At 38.8% G+C, this 16829-nt stretch overlaps 1 protein-coding gene across 1 annotated transcript in view; it reads right to left on the reverse strand.

Moving 5' to 3' along the window:
* Positions 1 to 16829, reverse strand: part of FOCAD (focadhesin) — a 333165-nt gene that overhangs the window by 48790 nt on the left and 267546 nt on the right. Inside the window, exons 27-30 of the mRNA XM_082243972.1 lie at positions 11920 to 12158; positions 11218 to 11307; positions 3725 to 3872; positions 525 to 644 (exon numbers count right to left, since the gene is read on the reverse strand). Coding sequence (XP_082100098.1) covers positions 525 to 644; positions 3725 to 3872; positions 11218 to 11307; positions 11920 to 12158 — 597 coding nt within the window. The remainder of the gene's footprint in view (positions 1 to 524; positions 645 to 3724; positions 3873 to 11217; positions 11308 to 11919; positions 12159 to 16829) is intronic.

Raw genomic sequence — 16829 nt, forward strand, 5'->3', positions numbered from 1 at the left:
TTTCATGTTGTTTACGCCAGATTCTAACTCTACTATCTGAATGTTGTAGCTAAAAATCGAGACTCATTCTGATGAGTCAACGGCAACGGTTTTCCAATCTTCTGTTGTCCAATTTTGTTGGGCCTGTGTGAATTGTAGCCTCAGTTTCTTGTTCTTAGCTGACAGGAGTGACACCTGGTGTGGTCTTAGGCTGCTGTAGCCCATCTGCTTCAAGGTTTGATGTGTTGTGCATTCAGGGATTTATTCTGCATACCTAGGTTGTAACTAGTGGTTATTTGCATTACTGTGGCCTTTCTATCATCTCAAATCAGTCTGCCCATTCTCCTCTGACCTCTGACATCAACAAGGCATTATCCTTCACACAACTGCTGCTCACTGGAATTTTTCTCTTTTTTCGGACCATTCTCTGTAAACCCTAGAGATGGTTGTGTGTAAAATTCCAGCAGTTTTTGAAATATTTAGAGCAGCCCATCTAATAAAGTAGCAGGTGAGTGTATATTCAAATACACAGGGTATAAACTAACCTGCTGGTTTTGTTCAGTCAGTGTTCTTAGTTTATTCATGTGTTCCTCGGCTTCATCTGCACCAACAATTCCAGCACTAAAAGCGGACACTGAGACACAGGCAAGAGAGTATGACAGCACCTAGAATATGTAAAAATAACAATGTAAACCCAGTCACTAAAATCATTAACATGGTATTAATATTAAAAATCACACTTTTTTAAGTTTGCACCTTTTATTAAAACAGACCTAGAAATCTTGTACTATAAGGTCTTTGATTAGGTACTTCCTGCAATAGGGTGACAACCCTCTGTCACAGTTTCTCAATTGTTCTACAGGGATGTCACGCTTTCACAAGCTCACGATGGAGATTACAAGTGACTGTTTCAAAGCACATCAGACAGGTATTGTCCACTGTTGTCACCATCAGGAAACTTGCCCTAAGAAAATGTCATCACTGCAATGCATACTTCATGTGTAGAGAAAATGTGATGCTGAAGAAGTGCATAAGTAGTATCACAATGCAAACAGAAGGGAGTGATTTGTAGATTCTGGGAAAAAGGCTGCAGACAGGGGGAACGAAAAGAAAGTGTTGATAATAAAAGGCCAGGTCTAAGGGGAAAGAACTGCTAAAGATGCAGCCAATCCTAGTAGGAAAGTTGCAAAGCTTGCACTGACAGTTGGGAGAAACCTAAAGTAGCCCATACACTATTCAGAAGAAACCGAAGCCAGAAACTCCAGAATCCAGTAAAACGAAGAACATTTATTGCTACATATAAGGGGACAAAAACAGCTTACATGTTTCGGCACAAAGCCTTGATCACAGTATGTTTTTACAAATGAAAGACAAACATGTAGAGACACTATGTGCAAAAGGGAAAAATAACTGCGCTAAACTTGATAAAATAATATTAGAACAAGCTGCAACTATACAGTGAGATATCCCCCAACCAAAACAAAAATACAAATAATAGTTGCGCTAAAAAAATGAAATATGTGTACACATGACAGTCACAAATTGCTAAGTGAGCAATATAGAGAACCACAGTGAATTAAACAACAGTGATAGTCCAAATGTAGAATCCTCAGTGTGAATCTTGATTAAAAACTGTGAACTGGTATTTATCCACCACCGGGTGCAATAATCCTCCAGCAGTAAGTGAATCAGCTTACCGGAACCACTCGACCTCAAGGGTCAGTCACACTCAATGTATCCAATAGGGCACCAATTGCAGGTAAGGGGATTACTGGTCACTCATCCCAACACATCAAACGATACCTTGCAGCATGGCAGAATATGGATATACCATAGGAAGTAACAGAGAGCATACCATAGTGTAAAACATGGCACCTGACACCTTATCTGGCTGCATCAAAGTCCAGTCATCCTCCTCCAAGAACAATTTTCTATCTGCTATAGAATGATTGCGATCTTGAATGGCATTTCATGTGCAAACAGCCCAGTCTGTATAGGAAAATGTTGACCTGCAAGCCCCTGCCTTCTTTATTGCTTTGCTCTCTTCAGCTTTTTATCCCATTTACAGAGTCACTGACATTGTACTGCCATGTTCTTGTACTGCCATGTGGATGTATAGACACTACACTCCTCATTTGAGGGTGGATAATACAATAAAAGAATGAATCAATAACATAAAATCAAGTCTAATCAGTGGACAGAGAAAAAAGCAGCACTAGATAGTAATAACATGCTATGTGACCCATTCTGGGGAAAGGAAGTACCAAAAAATGCGAAACATCACCCATCCAGAAAACATTATATTGTGCCGAAACATGTAAGCTGTTTTTATCCACCTATATGTGGCAGCAAAGACTATTCATTTTACTGGTTTCTGGAGCTGCCGGATACCTTTTCTTCTGAATACCTGTTACAACAGATGGAGATCCTCTAAGCTTGTGCACCCAGTGAAAAGACTCCACTTCAGATTTGTCAGGAGTCTCCTTTGTTGTGAACGCTGCTCTTGTGTGTCGCTAGCCCATACACTAGGCATTGTTTTTTTTTGCTTAACCATGGAGTTGAACTAAAGAAATTGCTTCAATTCCCCCGTCCACACATTCGATGTGGATGGCAGAATCCCTCCCACTGTGGTAATGTATTCTGACAGCAAGGAAGCCTTTCCGTGCCATCAGAATACAATGATCAGCGTTGCCAGCTACAGCTGGCGGCACTGATCATTTGGAGGAAAAAAAATGAAAGGCTGGTTGTACACAAGTCAATCAACAGATTAACTTGTGTACACAACTAGCCTGCCCATATATGGATTCAAATTTGTCTGCTTTCTGCTGAATTGAGCAAATTTAGATCCATGTTTGGCCAGGTCATTTCTGCGTATAAGTTGTGGCGCATGTATAAATGGTAATTCCCCCAATGTGTCTGAAAGAAAACGATTACTATGTTCTCTTCAGAAAAAAAAAATACATTTTGTTGCAAATTGGATAACTAAAAAGATGTTACAAATGTGCTTAGTCTGGGAAATACACGTGATTTGGTAATTTACTGTATATTTGCCTGAGATTTAACACACTAAGTGAAGGTTCACATTTGTGCGATGCGGGAACGCTGCGAATATACAGCGTGTTCCCGTTTCGCATCCGGACCCCTGGCAGTTCACACTGCCATATGCGATAGGCTGGGGGTGTCAATTAAAAGTTAACGACACCCCCAGATCAGATCGCATATCGCAGTGCGATCTGAAAGTTCGCACAGAATCGGATCGCACTAGTGTGAACCACCACGCTATCCAATTCTGCTCCGGACCAAAAAAAGGGTCATGTGCGATTGCGGTGCAAATTCAGCTATACAAACTGTGTGGCTGAGTTTGCACCGCACAGAGATCGCATGTAATTTTAGGAGCAGTGGGCTCCGAATTACATATGATCTCTGTGATCACACTAATGTGAACCGGCACTAAAGCTAAGCAAGGTGAAACAAGGATTACACAGTCTGTTTGGGAATCTCTTCTTCTGCATCACAGGCAAATGTCCTCAGATCATTAGATTACGCACAAATGGCAGCAGGGTGGATTATTGCTCCACAGCAATGCCTAGATGAAAATCTGAAGTACTCACCAGGTACAGGAAGTAGGCTGTGCTTCCTGCACTGTATGCATTTCAGGACTTTATGTTCAAATTTGACTGCACTGTAACTTTAACACATTTATTGGCCAGAGACAAACTTCTGTATCCCAGTGATAGTGTCATACCTCTTGTACAGATCGGCTCTGGTCACCACTGTTCTCCAGACATTCATACATCTTACGGAGTGTGGCTGAGACATGGACACGATTATCTGTCTGGCTGCTCTGACTCATGAAGCAAAGAACAAGGCCCACTCCAAGAATGCAGCCAATGCTGTTGACAAATACATAATTTACAGTACAATCATCACAAGAGAATATACTTCTGAAAATGTTAGTTGCTTGGCTGCCTCTGGTAAAGATACTGAACCGCCATACTGTAAGTGAAGTCCCACAACAAGTTTTCAAAAGAAGAGGTAGGGACATGACAGATTTTCTTCAAAAAAGAGAAAATATTTTGGGCTAAAACTGTTTTTTTTTTTTTTGCTCATGCATGAAATATTTCATAAAAGTATTATGTAGCACCTCTATCCAGTTAGGAAAGCCATTTGTTGTATATAAAAAAAAAAAAAAGAAGAAGAAGAAGTTTACACAGTTCAATAACTCACCCATCTCCCACTTAAAGGATTTGTAAATTCAGGAAGGTTTTTTTTTTATCTTCTGGTATTCTATTCATGAAGATAAAAAAGCCTTCTGTGTGTAGCAGCCCCCCCCCCCCAGCACCTCTAATACTTACCTGAGCCCCCTCTCTGTCCAGTGGTGTACACGAGTCCCTCGTCCATCCTGGGACTCTACCTCCTGATTGGCTGAGATACAGCCGTGGCGCCACTGGCTCCCGTAGCTGTCAAAGTCAGTAAGCCAATCAGGAGAGAGGGTGAGTGGGGCTAATCAGCAGCTCCGTGTTTGAATGGACACACGGAGCTGAAGCTCGGCTCGGGTGCCATCATAGCAACCTGCATGCTGTGGGGGCACTCGATAGGAGGGGGGACCAGGAGCAGAGAAGAGGGACCCGAGAAGAGGAGGATCTGGGCTGCTCTGTGCAAATCCACTTCACAGAGGAGGTAAGTATAACAGGTTGGTTTTTTTTCTTTAAAAAAACAAGACTTTACAATCACTTTAAGGAAGGCAGGTAGCTTCTGCTATTCTATTCCTTTAACCCAGAGTGTTCTGAGAATAATTTGATCTGTAGTAAATTGTTTTACAAATAAGCAAACATTGTTTGTTTATAGTATAATAATGATAAAACATCAGCCTAAAAACATATAACCTTTAAAGCCTAAACCATATTAAAGGAGATGTACAGCAAAAGCTTGTTTGGCTGTACATCTCCTATGGGTGACAGAAGTGCAGATCGTTCTGCACTCCTATGACCCGTTTTCAGCTGAGACATCACAGATGTCAGTCCAGGCACCACGTCATCACGACCACGGAGTCGGGACCGACACCCGGGTCAGTCTCTCAGCAAGCCGCCCGCTCTTAGCCCTCCCACAGCCCAGAGCTCCAATGAGCGAGGAGGGAGCAGAGCGGAGAGCTGCTGACTGACAGTCACCAGCTCTCTGCTCGGGGAGCTGTCAGAACTGAGCGATCGGCAGTGTTCAATCGCTCAGTTCTCAGTGCAGAGGCGCTGATAATAATAATAATAATAATAATATATATATATATATATATATATATATATGTGTGTGTGTGTGTGTGTGTGTGTTCTTAAATTTTTTTTGGTTTTGTTTTTGTTTACTGGCAAAAGCCTTTAAGCCAAATCTTAAGCATATATGAGTTCTATAAAAATTGTGGTTTTATAAAGAAAAGATGCACTACTCAATCCTAATTATTACTTTTTGCAGTAGAACTTCTTCTATACAACATCACCTTATTTGACTAGTGTAGCATATAGATCATTTTAAATCTGGAAACAAATAAATATTACCAGGCAGTGAACAAAGAAACAAACTTAATGCGACCATTCAGGAAATGACCAGAAGAGGGCAGTACAGCAGAGCCTAACAGAGCAAGAATGGTAAAAAATTTATCAGCCAGTTATTAGGTATACATTTAAAAGAAAACATTATGTCCTTTATTAAAGCAAAGACCAGTATAAAGGAGCTTCCAAGCAGATTAGAACAAAAAAAAAAAAAGAAGCAACTACACTGTATAGAAAATAACTTCACTGACTGTACAAAAAGGCCCCTTTCACACTTGTGCGACTTGTCCTGTGATTTGGGACTGCAAAGTCGCATGACAAGTTGTACTCCATGATTTCTAATGGGTACCGTTCGTATCTGTATGACTTCAAGTCGCAACGACTTCAAAGTAGTCCCTGCACTACTTTGGGCTGATTTTAATGCATTATGAGGTCCACAGACATAGACATGCCATCAAGTCCAGTCAAAATTACGGCAAAAAAAAAAAAAAAAAAAATCGCAGCAAAATCGCACAACTTTTAGGTTGCACAAGTGTGAAAGGGGCCTTAGGCCCCTTTCATACCTCAGCGTTTTGTAGCTTAAGGCTCAAAGCCCCAAAACCCTGGAGGAGAAAAAAAAAAAAAAAAAACAAGTTATTCTCTATGAAGTTGGTTCCCATCTTGCCTGAAGCCAAATGCCCGAAGCTCAAAAAAAGTTCTCAAGCTCTTTTTGTAGCTTGAATCGGGCAGATTTGAGCCTTTTTTGGCTCATTTGTATGCCCAAAGAAATCAATAGAAACATGCCATTTGCCCGTTTTTGTGCGCATTTGCATGCTTTGTCACGCATTTGTGCGCGATTTTCTGCTCAAATTAAAAATTCTAAAACATAAAATAGCAATAATATATGAATAAATGTAAACGAAATTTACAAATAACTAAAAATCAGCATTAATAAATAAAATAAATTAATAATATGTAATAACACATAAATAAATGATAATTAACCCAGAAACTTAAATAAATTATTATAAATAATAATAATCACCCAACCCGGAACAAGAAAAATAAATATGAATAATATTAATAATAAGATTATTAGGAATTTATTTAGTTGTTGTTAGGGTGCTTAGTTATTACTTTTTTTTTTTTTTTAAGGGTTAGGGGTAATTTTTTTATTTACTACTTAGTATTTATTTATTGAATTTATTATTTATGATTATTTTTATTTGTGTATTTAATTTACATTTATTTATTCATGTATTATTATTATTAGTAGCTGTATTAGTATTAACAAATTAATGAATAAGGTGATAAACACGCCCACACTTGCGCAGAGGATTAATTTCAAAATCACAGTAATTAAACTATTATAATGTGGCAGCACGTCATAAAGCATAAGAGCCGGTTCACATTAGCGCGACTTGTCAGGCGACTTGTCACCCTGACAAGTCGCGCTCCCTCGCGGTCCATTGACAGGACCCATTCTAATAGGAGCGACAAGTCGCTCCGACTTAGAAAAAGGGTCCTGTACTATTTCGGGGCGACTTGCATAGACTTCCATTATGTGAAGTCCCTGCAAGTCGCTCCGAAGTCGTGGTGCATTGTAATGCACAAGTCGCCCCCGAAGTAGTAAGGAGTCGTGTCGCGCTAATGTGAACCGGCTCTAAAAGTTTAGCAAACAAAATATATAAGTAAAATTGACTGCGCTCACAGAGGACAATGCTAAATAAATAATAAAAAGTGACACAGTGCTCAACAAATCCCACAACACAATCCCAAAAATGTAATCAAGCTCTTCCAGGATGTTTCCCACCAAGAAGTCACCCGTAAACTTGTAAATCCCTTCTCCACCGACATTAGCATGCACGTCCTGATCGCCTCACCAGATCGGTATGACCCCCATTACAGGTAGTCTAACACAGCAGAGGTAATATTCCACAATCCTCCAGGGAGAGCCTTTCAGTACGGGTGCATATACTCAGGGTATAGTATGGTTAAAAAAAGTAGAGATAGGCCTCTCATGGCCTCTCATAGCGTAATATATCAAAACGGTTTATTAAAGTAATTAATATTCCACTTACAATAAATGAATGTTCTTAGGCATTTTAAAAAAGCAGGGGACGCCGCTCTGTGCTCCACCTGCCTTCCAAACAACGTAAGTGACGTATCGCGTCCTGGTCCCACCCTGAGCGTTCCTCGGTAAATGTCTGACGTCATCAGGGTCACATGATCACGTATGCCACCTCAGCATGACTTATATACACGACCGCTGCATGATGATCCAATCTACTTCAATCCTTCAGGACCAATCGGCATTGTTATATATAAACGAACCATACGGACTTCTCAATTATGGCTCTATTTTTATTACAACATATTGATTAAATTAGTTAAATTATAAGCCAAATTATAGATTTATATTTAGCCAAAGGCCCCTAGCAGTGAGCTATGGTAGTGTAGTACACCCAAAAGCTTACCATCTATTGTAATAGGCAACTCACTAATTAATTAAACCTAAGGCCAGAATATTGCCCTCTAGTGATTAGGTCATGTATTAACGTGTTACCACACAATACCAGACCATCCCATGGGAATGAATCTAACTGGACTATTTCCAATAAAAATATAATATGTATAATAAACTAAATAAATATATGACAACAAATAAAATTAAATTAAAAACATTATAAATGTGAAGCGTAATACATTAAAAATGTAATGATTCAAAATAAAACAATTTAAATCGATGTCTATATTCATACTCCTAGGATATACTGTATTCATCTCAAAAATCCATTCCTTTTCGTTTTAGGGTCATATTTCCCCCCTCCAATGCTGCTCTATCCTATCCATACCATAGAAGACCATGTGGCTAGGGTCTCTATTATGATGAATCCTAAAATGATTAGATATTAGTTTTTGGAAAACCCTTAATTATGTTGTTTACATGTTCACTTAGCTTGATCCCCAATTTCCTAGTGGTAGGACCAATGTACTGTAACCCACATGGACAGATAATTAGGCAAGTTACATGGGTAGACCGCCATGTGATACATTTCTTTATCTTATAGGTTTTCCGTGTGCTACTGGACGCAAGTGAAGTTACCTTCCTGGTTTTATTTTTCATAGTACTACATGCTTTACATCTTATACAATAAAAAAAAGCCAGTTTAGTCGAAAAACATTGCTTTTTTCTTCGGTGGATCAGGAATATTAGGAGCTAGACTGTTTCTCAAATTATTGGCCCAACAATATATGAATTGTGTTTTCTCTTAAGACAGTGTTCAGAGTTTTGTCACTCAACATAATTGGCCAGTGTTTACGAATAATATGTTCGAATGGCTTGTAATCACGATTAAAATTAGTGAGAAAGGCAACTTGTCCTATATTACCAACCTTTTTGGCCTTTTTGGCTATCAATTCCTTTCTATCAATCCTTTTTGCCCTTATTTTGAATGGCCACCAGAGTATTATGGTCATAGCCTTTTTCTTTGAACCTATTCACTAATATATTGGATTGTTCAACATAATCTTCTATGCATTTACAATTTCGCCTGATACGCATTCATTGGCCTTTTGGCGTACCCCCCACCCATTTAGGATGGTGGCAACTAGCAGTTGGGATATAGCTATTCCTATTTGTCTCTTTGAAGAATGTTTTTGTGTTAATAGAACCATCCTGTTTGGCCAACACCAAATCAAGGAAATTAACTACATGTTTGTCCCTATTTGTTGTAAACTTGAGACCATATATGTTATTGATCCTTTCTATGAAATGGGTCAGACTCTCTTCCGACCCAGTCCATAGAATTGTGAGATCATCAACATAACTTTTGTAGAGAATCATCTCAGGTTGCTGTCTCCGAAAAATCTAATTTTCCTCCCACTAGCTCAACAATATATTTGCGGTGCTGGGTGCATATTTTGCACCCATTGCCATGGCCCTTATTTGTTTAAAATAGGAGACATCGTGCCAAAAGTAATTGTTTACTGACAAAACGCATTGGGTGGGAACAGGACGCGATATGTCACTTCTGCTGTTTGGAACACAGGTGGAGCGCAGATCGGCGTCCCCTGCTATTTTAAAATGCCTGATAACGTTCATTCATTGTGAGTGGAATTCTAATTACTTTAATAAACCGTTTTGATATATTACGCTATGAGAGGCCTATCTCTGCTTTTTTTAACCATACTATACCCCAAGTATATGCACCTGTACTGAGAGGCTCTCCCAGGACTGTGGAATTTTACCTCTGCTGTGTTAGACTACCTGTAATGGGGGTCATACCGATCTGGTGAGTGTCCTGTGCATGTGAATGTCGGTGGAGAAGGGATTCACAAGTTCACAGATGACTTCTTGGTGGGAAACATCCTGGAAGAGATCGATTCATTTTTTGGGATTGTGTTGTGGGATTTGTTGAGCACTGTGTCACTTTTTATTATCTACTATTTATTTAGTATTGTTCACTGTGATACACTTTACTTATATATTTTGTTAGAATAACACCCTAACCCTAATAAAAAAAATAAAAATAACCCCATGTCAGGAAGCTAGTTCAGCTAATACTAATTCTCATACAGCTAATGCTAATTCTTTTGCAGCTACAGTAATGCTCATTTCCAAATAGCTAATGCTCGTGCATGTTTACCCACACACAGACGAGCTCAGGCTAATATCCAGTGTGCACTGACACGTAGGCGCCTCCTTACCACCCTGTTGTCTTACCTTGAATGACTGCAGCTCATCTTGTCTATGTCCCTGACTGTGGAAGTCACCTGCTATCAAGCTATTGACACTTGTGCTTCTTTGAGCCTTGTAACTCTGTGCTCAGGGGTGCTCGGACCAGAGCCACAGGGAAAGCCCTGTCCTTAACTCAGCCTCCAACCAAGATATGTGACAGCCTAAGCCCGAATCCTAACCGCAACTCCTAATCCTAACCCTAACCTAACATTAACTCTAACCCCTTACCCAAATGAAAATAAAAAAATAATAATAAATGAATAATAATATTTAAAAAAAGAAATAAAAGCGAAGGGAAAAGCTAAAAAAGCTAAAATACCTAGCAACAAATGATGCAACAGATGATAGTTTTCTCCATTGGCGCAGTGGCGCTCTGAACTAAGGTATTTAGTGGCATCATTTTTAAAAAACATTAGCACTGTGTATTATACATTATTTAATCAATCAGAGGGGCTTGCAGTAATGCTATTCACTGACTTTAGAACCACTTTAAATTGTGTGCAAACTTAACCCTGAAAGTCAGAGTTTCGGAAGACTTTAATAGGTTAAATAGGGGAATGAGGCCAGTATGGGGGTACTTGGCCTCGCCTCCCAAAAGTGACGGTATTCAGTGTTCAAGAAATCAATAGCGAGGCCTTAGCACTGTCCAAAGGGATGAAAATATGTGAATTTTGAATTTCCTAAAGATGGCATTTGCATAGGAACCTTTATGGCAGCATAGTAAAGCAGGGGACAGTTAACATACAGGTAGCATCTGTCACTCTATGGTGCTTATTATCAATTACTAATAACATTGACTTCTTTTTGTCATTATCTTGGAACAGTTCACACTTCTATATTATTTATATTATAATATGCAATTCATTAATGTTGATGCTACAATTGTACAATTTTTGTCTGTCAACAGAAAAACAATACTCTGATGCTTTACAATCAGTGAACTAAATCCACAAATCTACATACATTGTACCTATTACATACTTATAATCCAGGCTGGCATCAAAACAACAGCTTTCCAAAGCATCCAAAGATTTCATGATTATTAAGTTCATTTGCTGACCAGAAGTGTCACTGTAAAAAAACAAATAGAAGCACATAATATCTCATACATAGAAACAGATAAGATTCAACTATAAGTATTTGCTCAAGTGATATCCAAGTTAATGATAGTAACATACTGTAATTGTTCTTATGTGACATGTATGATTTCTATGGTGATTGGTCATTGTTTACTATGGTTTTTGCCTTTGAAGGTTACCAAATTTCTTTTTTAGAACTGGCAACCAATATCTACTCTAAACGATCACTATAATGATAACATATCTTGAAAAGGACTGCCTTGACTGCAAAAGAATCATTTTCCAACCAAGTCCATTTTCAATTTCTATTAGTTGTCAAATCTCATTATTGAAAGTAACATTTCAATAGTTTTATTGGGAACATTTTGTTGAATCATTTTTTTAAATCTGTGTATGGCTTTATGTTGTATGTAACAACATATAGACAAATACTACACAGACATTTCTGGGAACACATACCAACTGGCTTATTTTGCATAATCATGGCTGTCATGTTACAGATAAAGAATTCTATACCTGACATCCATTCTTCCTTCTTCACAAAACCCCAGAATTCCGTGTTCATTGTGGGTATGTACTAGTGTATGAGCATAACAATTAATACCTGACTTTCTCTTCACATAAACGAGAGATGAACATTCCCAGTGCCAGTCCCATGTGAATTTGGAGAGGCTGCGACTCATCTGCTTCTGGCCTTCCAGGTAATCTGGCAGTCAGGATACTGAGAATTTCCTCCACCTTCCCCTTAAAAGATACAACAAGTACTGGGACCAGCAGAGAAAGGGCTGTGGCAGCACAGGAACGGGCAATGACACTGGCTGTGTTCTCCCCAGAATAGGATTTCTAAAAAAAAAAAAAAAAACACAAGTGTCATAGTCATTCAATAGCATACATGGGTTGAATTCCAAAATAATTTTCCTTCAAAAATTGTAACTAAGAATTTTCATTTGAATTTTGCACCATTAGTGAGCTGCAGCAATGGCTGGTTTTCGTGCGGCCATCTAACTTTAGTGATCGGGCATGTTGGAAATTTTTGGAAAAATGAACGAATTTCTAATTAATAATGGGAGAATCATGCAAGAAATCTAATCGGAAAATACATGTGAAAGAGAAGAAGATTCCCAGCTGCGAAAATTATTTTCTGTAGCAACACGAGATGAAATTAAAGGCTTGGTTGGTTGAAATCAATGGTGGCACCATCGGATCACAAAATGCACAAACTTTCTGATTTTCTTAAGAAAAATAGTATATATTTTTATAGTATATAGTATAGTATATAGTCTGCATTACTCTTAAACTTATATCAAAGCAAATTAGCAGTATTTAAAATAAAAAAAATGTAATGAATAAATACTATTGTTTTACTTTTAATATATGCCTGTAGCTAACCTTTAAATATCTGATTAATTCAATGACATAACCCAGTTCTAAAAGCTATGTTGCCAATTATATAGTCTATGAGTGGGGTATTCAGAATGTGACTTTATATATTGGAGGAAGACACAGGTGTGCAACAAAAAAAAACCTTAATAAGACATCTTTTTTTAATATCACCTTTCCCAGTATTGCCGCCCAAACCTCAAGTTGCTTATAGAGGACTACCCTCATTTAGGTTATACGTTGCTCCGAGTGTCATTAATCCCCCCAAAAATGTTTCTTTTTTTCATGACAGAGGGGGTTTTTATCAGTGTAAAAAATGATCTATTTGTAAATTCAACGCTGATAAAAGGAGGAAATTAGATTCATTTGAATCAAATGCCACACATCAACGCTTTGACATTAAACCCTTCATTACGTGCACCACCAAGCACGTGGTGTACCTTTTACGGTGCCCCTGTGGGTTTGATCACATTGGCCGCACCATACGGATGCTCCATGTGAGGCTGAAAGAGCATGTGGCGAATATCCTTAAGGGATTTCCAAAACACAGCGTCTCCCGCCACTATGACCAATGCCACAATAGAGATCCAACTGGTACTATTTTTATGGGCATAGACAGGTACACTAGTAGTTGGAGGGGTAGCAACATGGGGGGTGTCCCAGTTGGAAACCCAATGAAACTATAAAGTCAAATCCTATAGTCCCCATGGAATGAACATTGATTGGGACATCAACTCTTTTATTAACAATGCCTAGTTGATGCCCCATCATTGTCCATAGATATTTTTATCTTATCTTTTACCGTATTGATTTTATTATTGTGTTCTTAGTCTTGTATTCTATAGGACATTTTTATTGCATGATTTATCTTATCCTATTGTATTCCATTTATATGATTTATGTTTTATTTTAGTGCTATTTGTATGAAGATATCCTGGGAGGTGTTCTCTGTGATTTGTTTGGAGGTTTTTAGCTGAACTCCATTCAGCCTGATTTTTCTTAATATCTTGAGTTGATATTTTCTAATTATTGTTTTCTGCCTTTGGTCATCCACAGCTTTGCTATTATCAGCATGGCTAGTTATAATTTTTATATTTTTGATAAACGTTCTATGCATATATTGTTTAAACATGTGGGATTTTTCCCTGTGTTTGTGTTTAGAAGGACCATTCCTATTGAATCAAATTTTCCTTCTTTTTCTCCCTTCTGGTAGTCTAACTTATACCGCTGCATTCATCGTCTGACCGTTTCTCTGGTTTTCATTTTTCCGGATGATTGGTTGACTCTGTCTGCAGCTGTGTTTGATCCGGAATATGTCTTTATGGGTTGATTGGCTCTCTGAACGGCTCCATTTAACCTTTGGGGACATTTCCTGGATCTTGTTACTATGTGGATAGCATTTCTGGGTGAGGTGGAGCCGGCTGGAACGCATGCCGCCCCTCCTCTTCTGCATCCTTTAAGCCATTAATAGCGAGAGACGGCGGCGGTAAGCCACGCCCCCTGATGTCAACATCTGACGAAACTGTTAGGGGAACCGGCACCGTACGCATCCCGTGCGTCTCTCCATGTTTTCACTTAGATTGGCATTTCAGCTATCCACTTCCATATATCTCTGAAGGGAACACCTCTGCAGGACGTGACTTATGCGCATCTTGTCTGTGAATAACGTGAGTGCAATATTTTTCAAGTTAATAAATTTATATGTTGCTGCTTACTTCACCATGAGGAGTTCTCTTTTTTTCTATCCTTGCTTACTCCATGATATACCTGCTCTGATGATAATATCTATGAGGGTGTAACATTATCGGTCCGGTTATTATCCATGGATTATATACGGTTTTGATGCCAGGATCCATTACCCATTCTGCTGCTGTGTCTGAGACTACGTTTACTGGAGCGAAAGTGAATCTCTGTAACAGGGATCTACTCAGTCTGGTAAGAGGCCACACTTATTGGTGTTTGGTGGAGGTTTCGCCGTCATAATCAACGTATGGTGAATGGGGTCGTCCCTGAGGGGTTTATTTCTATGGACTTTTTTACAACATTAATTACTATATTGGTTTAATGGTGTTCATTTCATTTGGGATCCATTGTTTTCCCACATTCCTTAGTCTTATTGACCTAAATTAGTTTATTTTGCCTTATTAAGCGCTGCACACCCTGTTTCACATTTCCATTAGATCAGTAGCTGTAAATGATTATTGCAAGTTTCTTTATTTAAAAGAAGATAGAAAGATGTAAGATGACATTTAAACTGAAAAAAAAAATGTTTTTTGGATAAGGCTGCGCAATGCCAAACAAACAGTTGCCCATTCAGCATCTTCAGAGCAGATAGAAAGCAGTGCTTCTCCTGGGACTCTAAAAGAAAATGCAGCTTGTTCATGAATACGTGATAACAACAACAGTATAATATGAAATCAATGTGCATGACAAAGTAACTGAGCAGCAGACATTAGCTTTGTAATCTCAGCAGACTCTGAGCCTAACACACAGCTCATGGCAGGGCAGGAGGTAACATTGTGCTGAGTCGCCTGCATTCATGATGCATCATCCTCGGAGATTTTCAGCACAGTTTAAGAATACTTCCGCTGTGTTGCTATTTTTTTGTATTCATTTTATTTAACATGGAGGTAATACAATACAGCTGAGGCATAACAGGATCTTTGTACTGGCTATAAAATCTGTTTGTTGGAATTCATTAAAGTGAACCCTCTCCAAACCTAAAAACTACAAATGCATGCTGATCAACACATACCATGCAAATGTAAAGTAAAAGATTGTTAAGTGAACTTACATTTTAATTAATTAAATATGGTTTTCTTAGGCAATGGTGATGTAGCCAGTGTCTTCCAGCTGTCCCCTGAGCAGGCTACATGAATAACACCTTCTAAGGAGAACTGTTATGTAAAATACGCAGTGGCTAAGTAGTTAGCACTTCCGCCTAGCAGCACTAGGGTAGTCGGTTTGAATCCCAACCATGACATTACCTGCCTTGAGTTAATCAGGAACTGTTCACCAGTACCTTTAGCAGGTTTACCTTGGACAGGACAGTCTATTCCCTACCCCTTACAGAAACATCTGCTCATTTGCTATACGCTATGTGAAATGGACAAATACTTTTCTATTGTCAATTTCTGGAGCGTTCACTCCCAGAATACCACAATCCTCAGCCATTCCAAATTGACCCCGACTCACACTAAAAACGACCTTTCACATATTGGTAGACAGAGGGTGATAAGGGCAAAATAATTTCTAACTGGAACCACTTAGGGTGATGTTGGAACGCTTTCCTTGACCCATAAGGTTTCCACACTTATTACCTGGCATAAATGCCAACTGTCTAACTTTTTACATTCCCTTCCTAAATTTGAACATTTTGTATGAGACTTGACGCCTTATGAAAAGCTTTGTATTTCCACCCTGTCCCTGTCCTACTACTTCCTGGTGGATGCTAAATCATGAGATGACCCAGGATTTCTTTGTTAGTGTAGGAAAGACCTATGGCTTATTCTTATAGAAGAACAGGGTACCCTTTTCACTCATAGGGCCTCTATTAGTAACAAAATAGTAACTAGATGGTACAGGACACTAATACTGGCCAAACAATTTCCTCAATAAAGTGTCCTGTCTTTGCATTGTAACACATACACCAGATCTTTCTTACATTCTTTAGGGAGTGCCCTACGTAACAAGCCAACTGGAAACCAGAGATGGGTAATGGAGCATTCAGCATCTCACAGGTTTCTCCCTGTTCAATAAACCATTAGATTTATTTATTAATCTTACACCCATGTCCCAAAGGAGATACAAGAAACCTATACGGATTCATCTATTAAAACGCAGCCAGGGTTTTGAGCCTAGTTCCATGGTTTTCCCAAGTGAATGACATCCAAGAGATGGAAGACCTTAAAACGGGCCCTCAGAGAACAGATTTCCCACTAAAACAAAAAATGTTACTATTGGGAAAAATATAAATGCTCCTCCCAGTACAAGCGAATGTCATAGAGCTTAAACTCCCTTCTTTCAGACCATGCCTAATGTCTTCTCACTTTGGTCCCCAATAAGGGGATACCTACAACAGAAAGTACTTTGCTAGTTTAAGCATGCACTCTATATCCCCCGGTCAATCCCCTA

Source organism: Pelophylax lessonae (assembly GCF_965119305.1).
Source record: "Pelophylax lessonae genome assembly, chromosome: 1".
NCBI classification, from domain to species: Eukaryota; Metazoa; Chordata; class Amphibia; order Anura; family Ranidae; genus Pelophylax; species Pelophylax lessonae.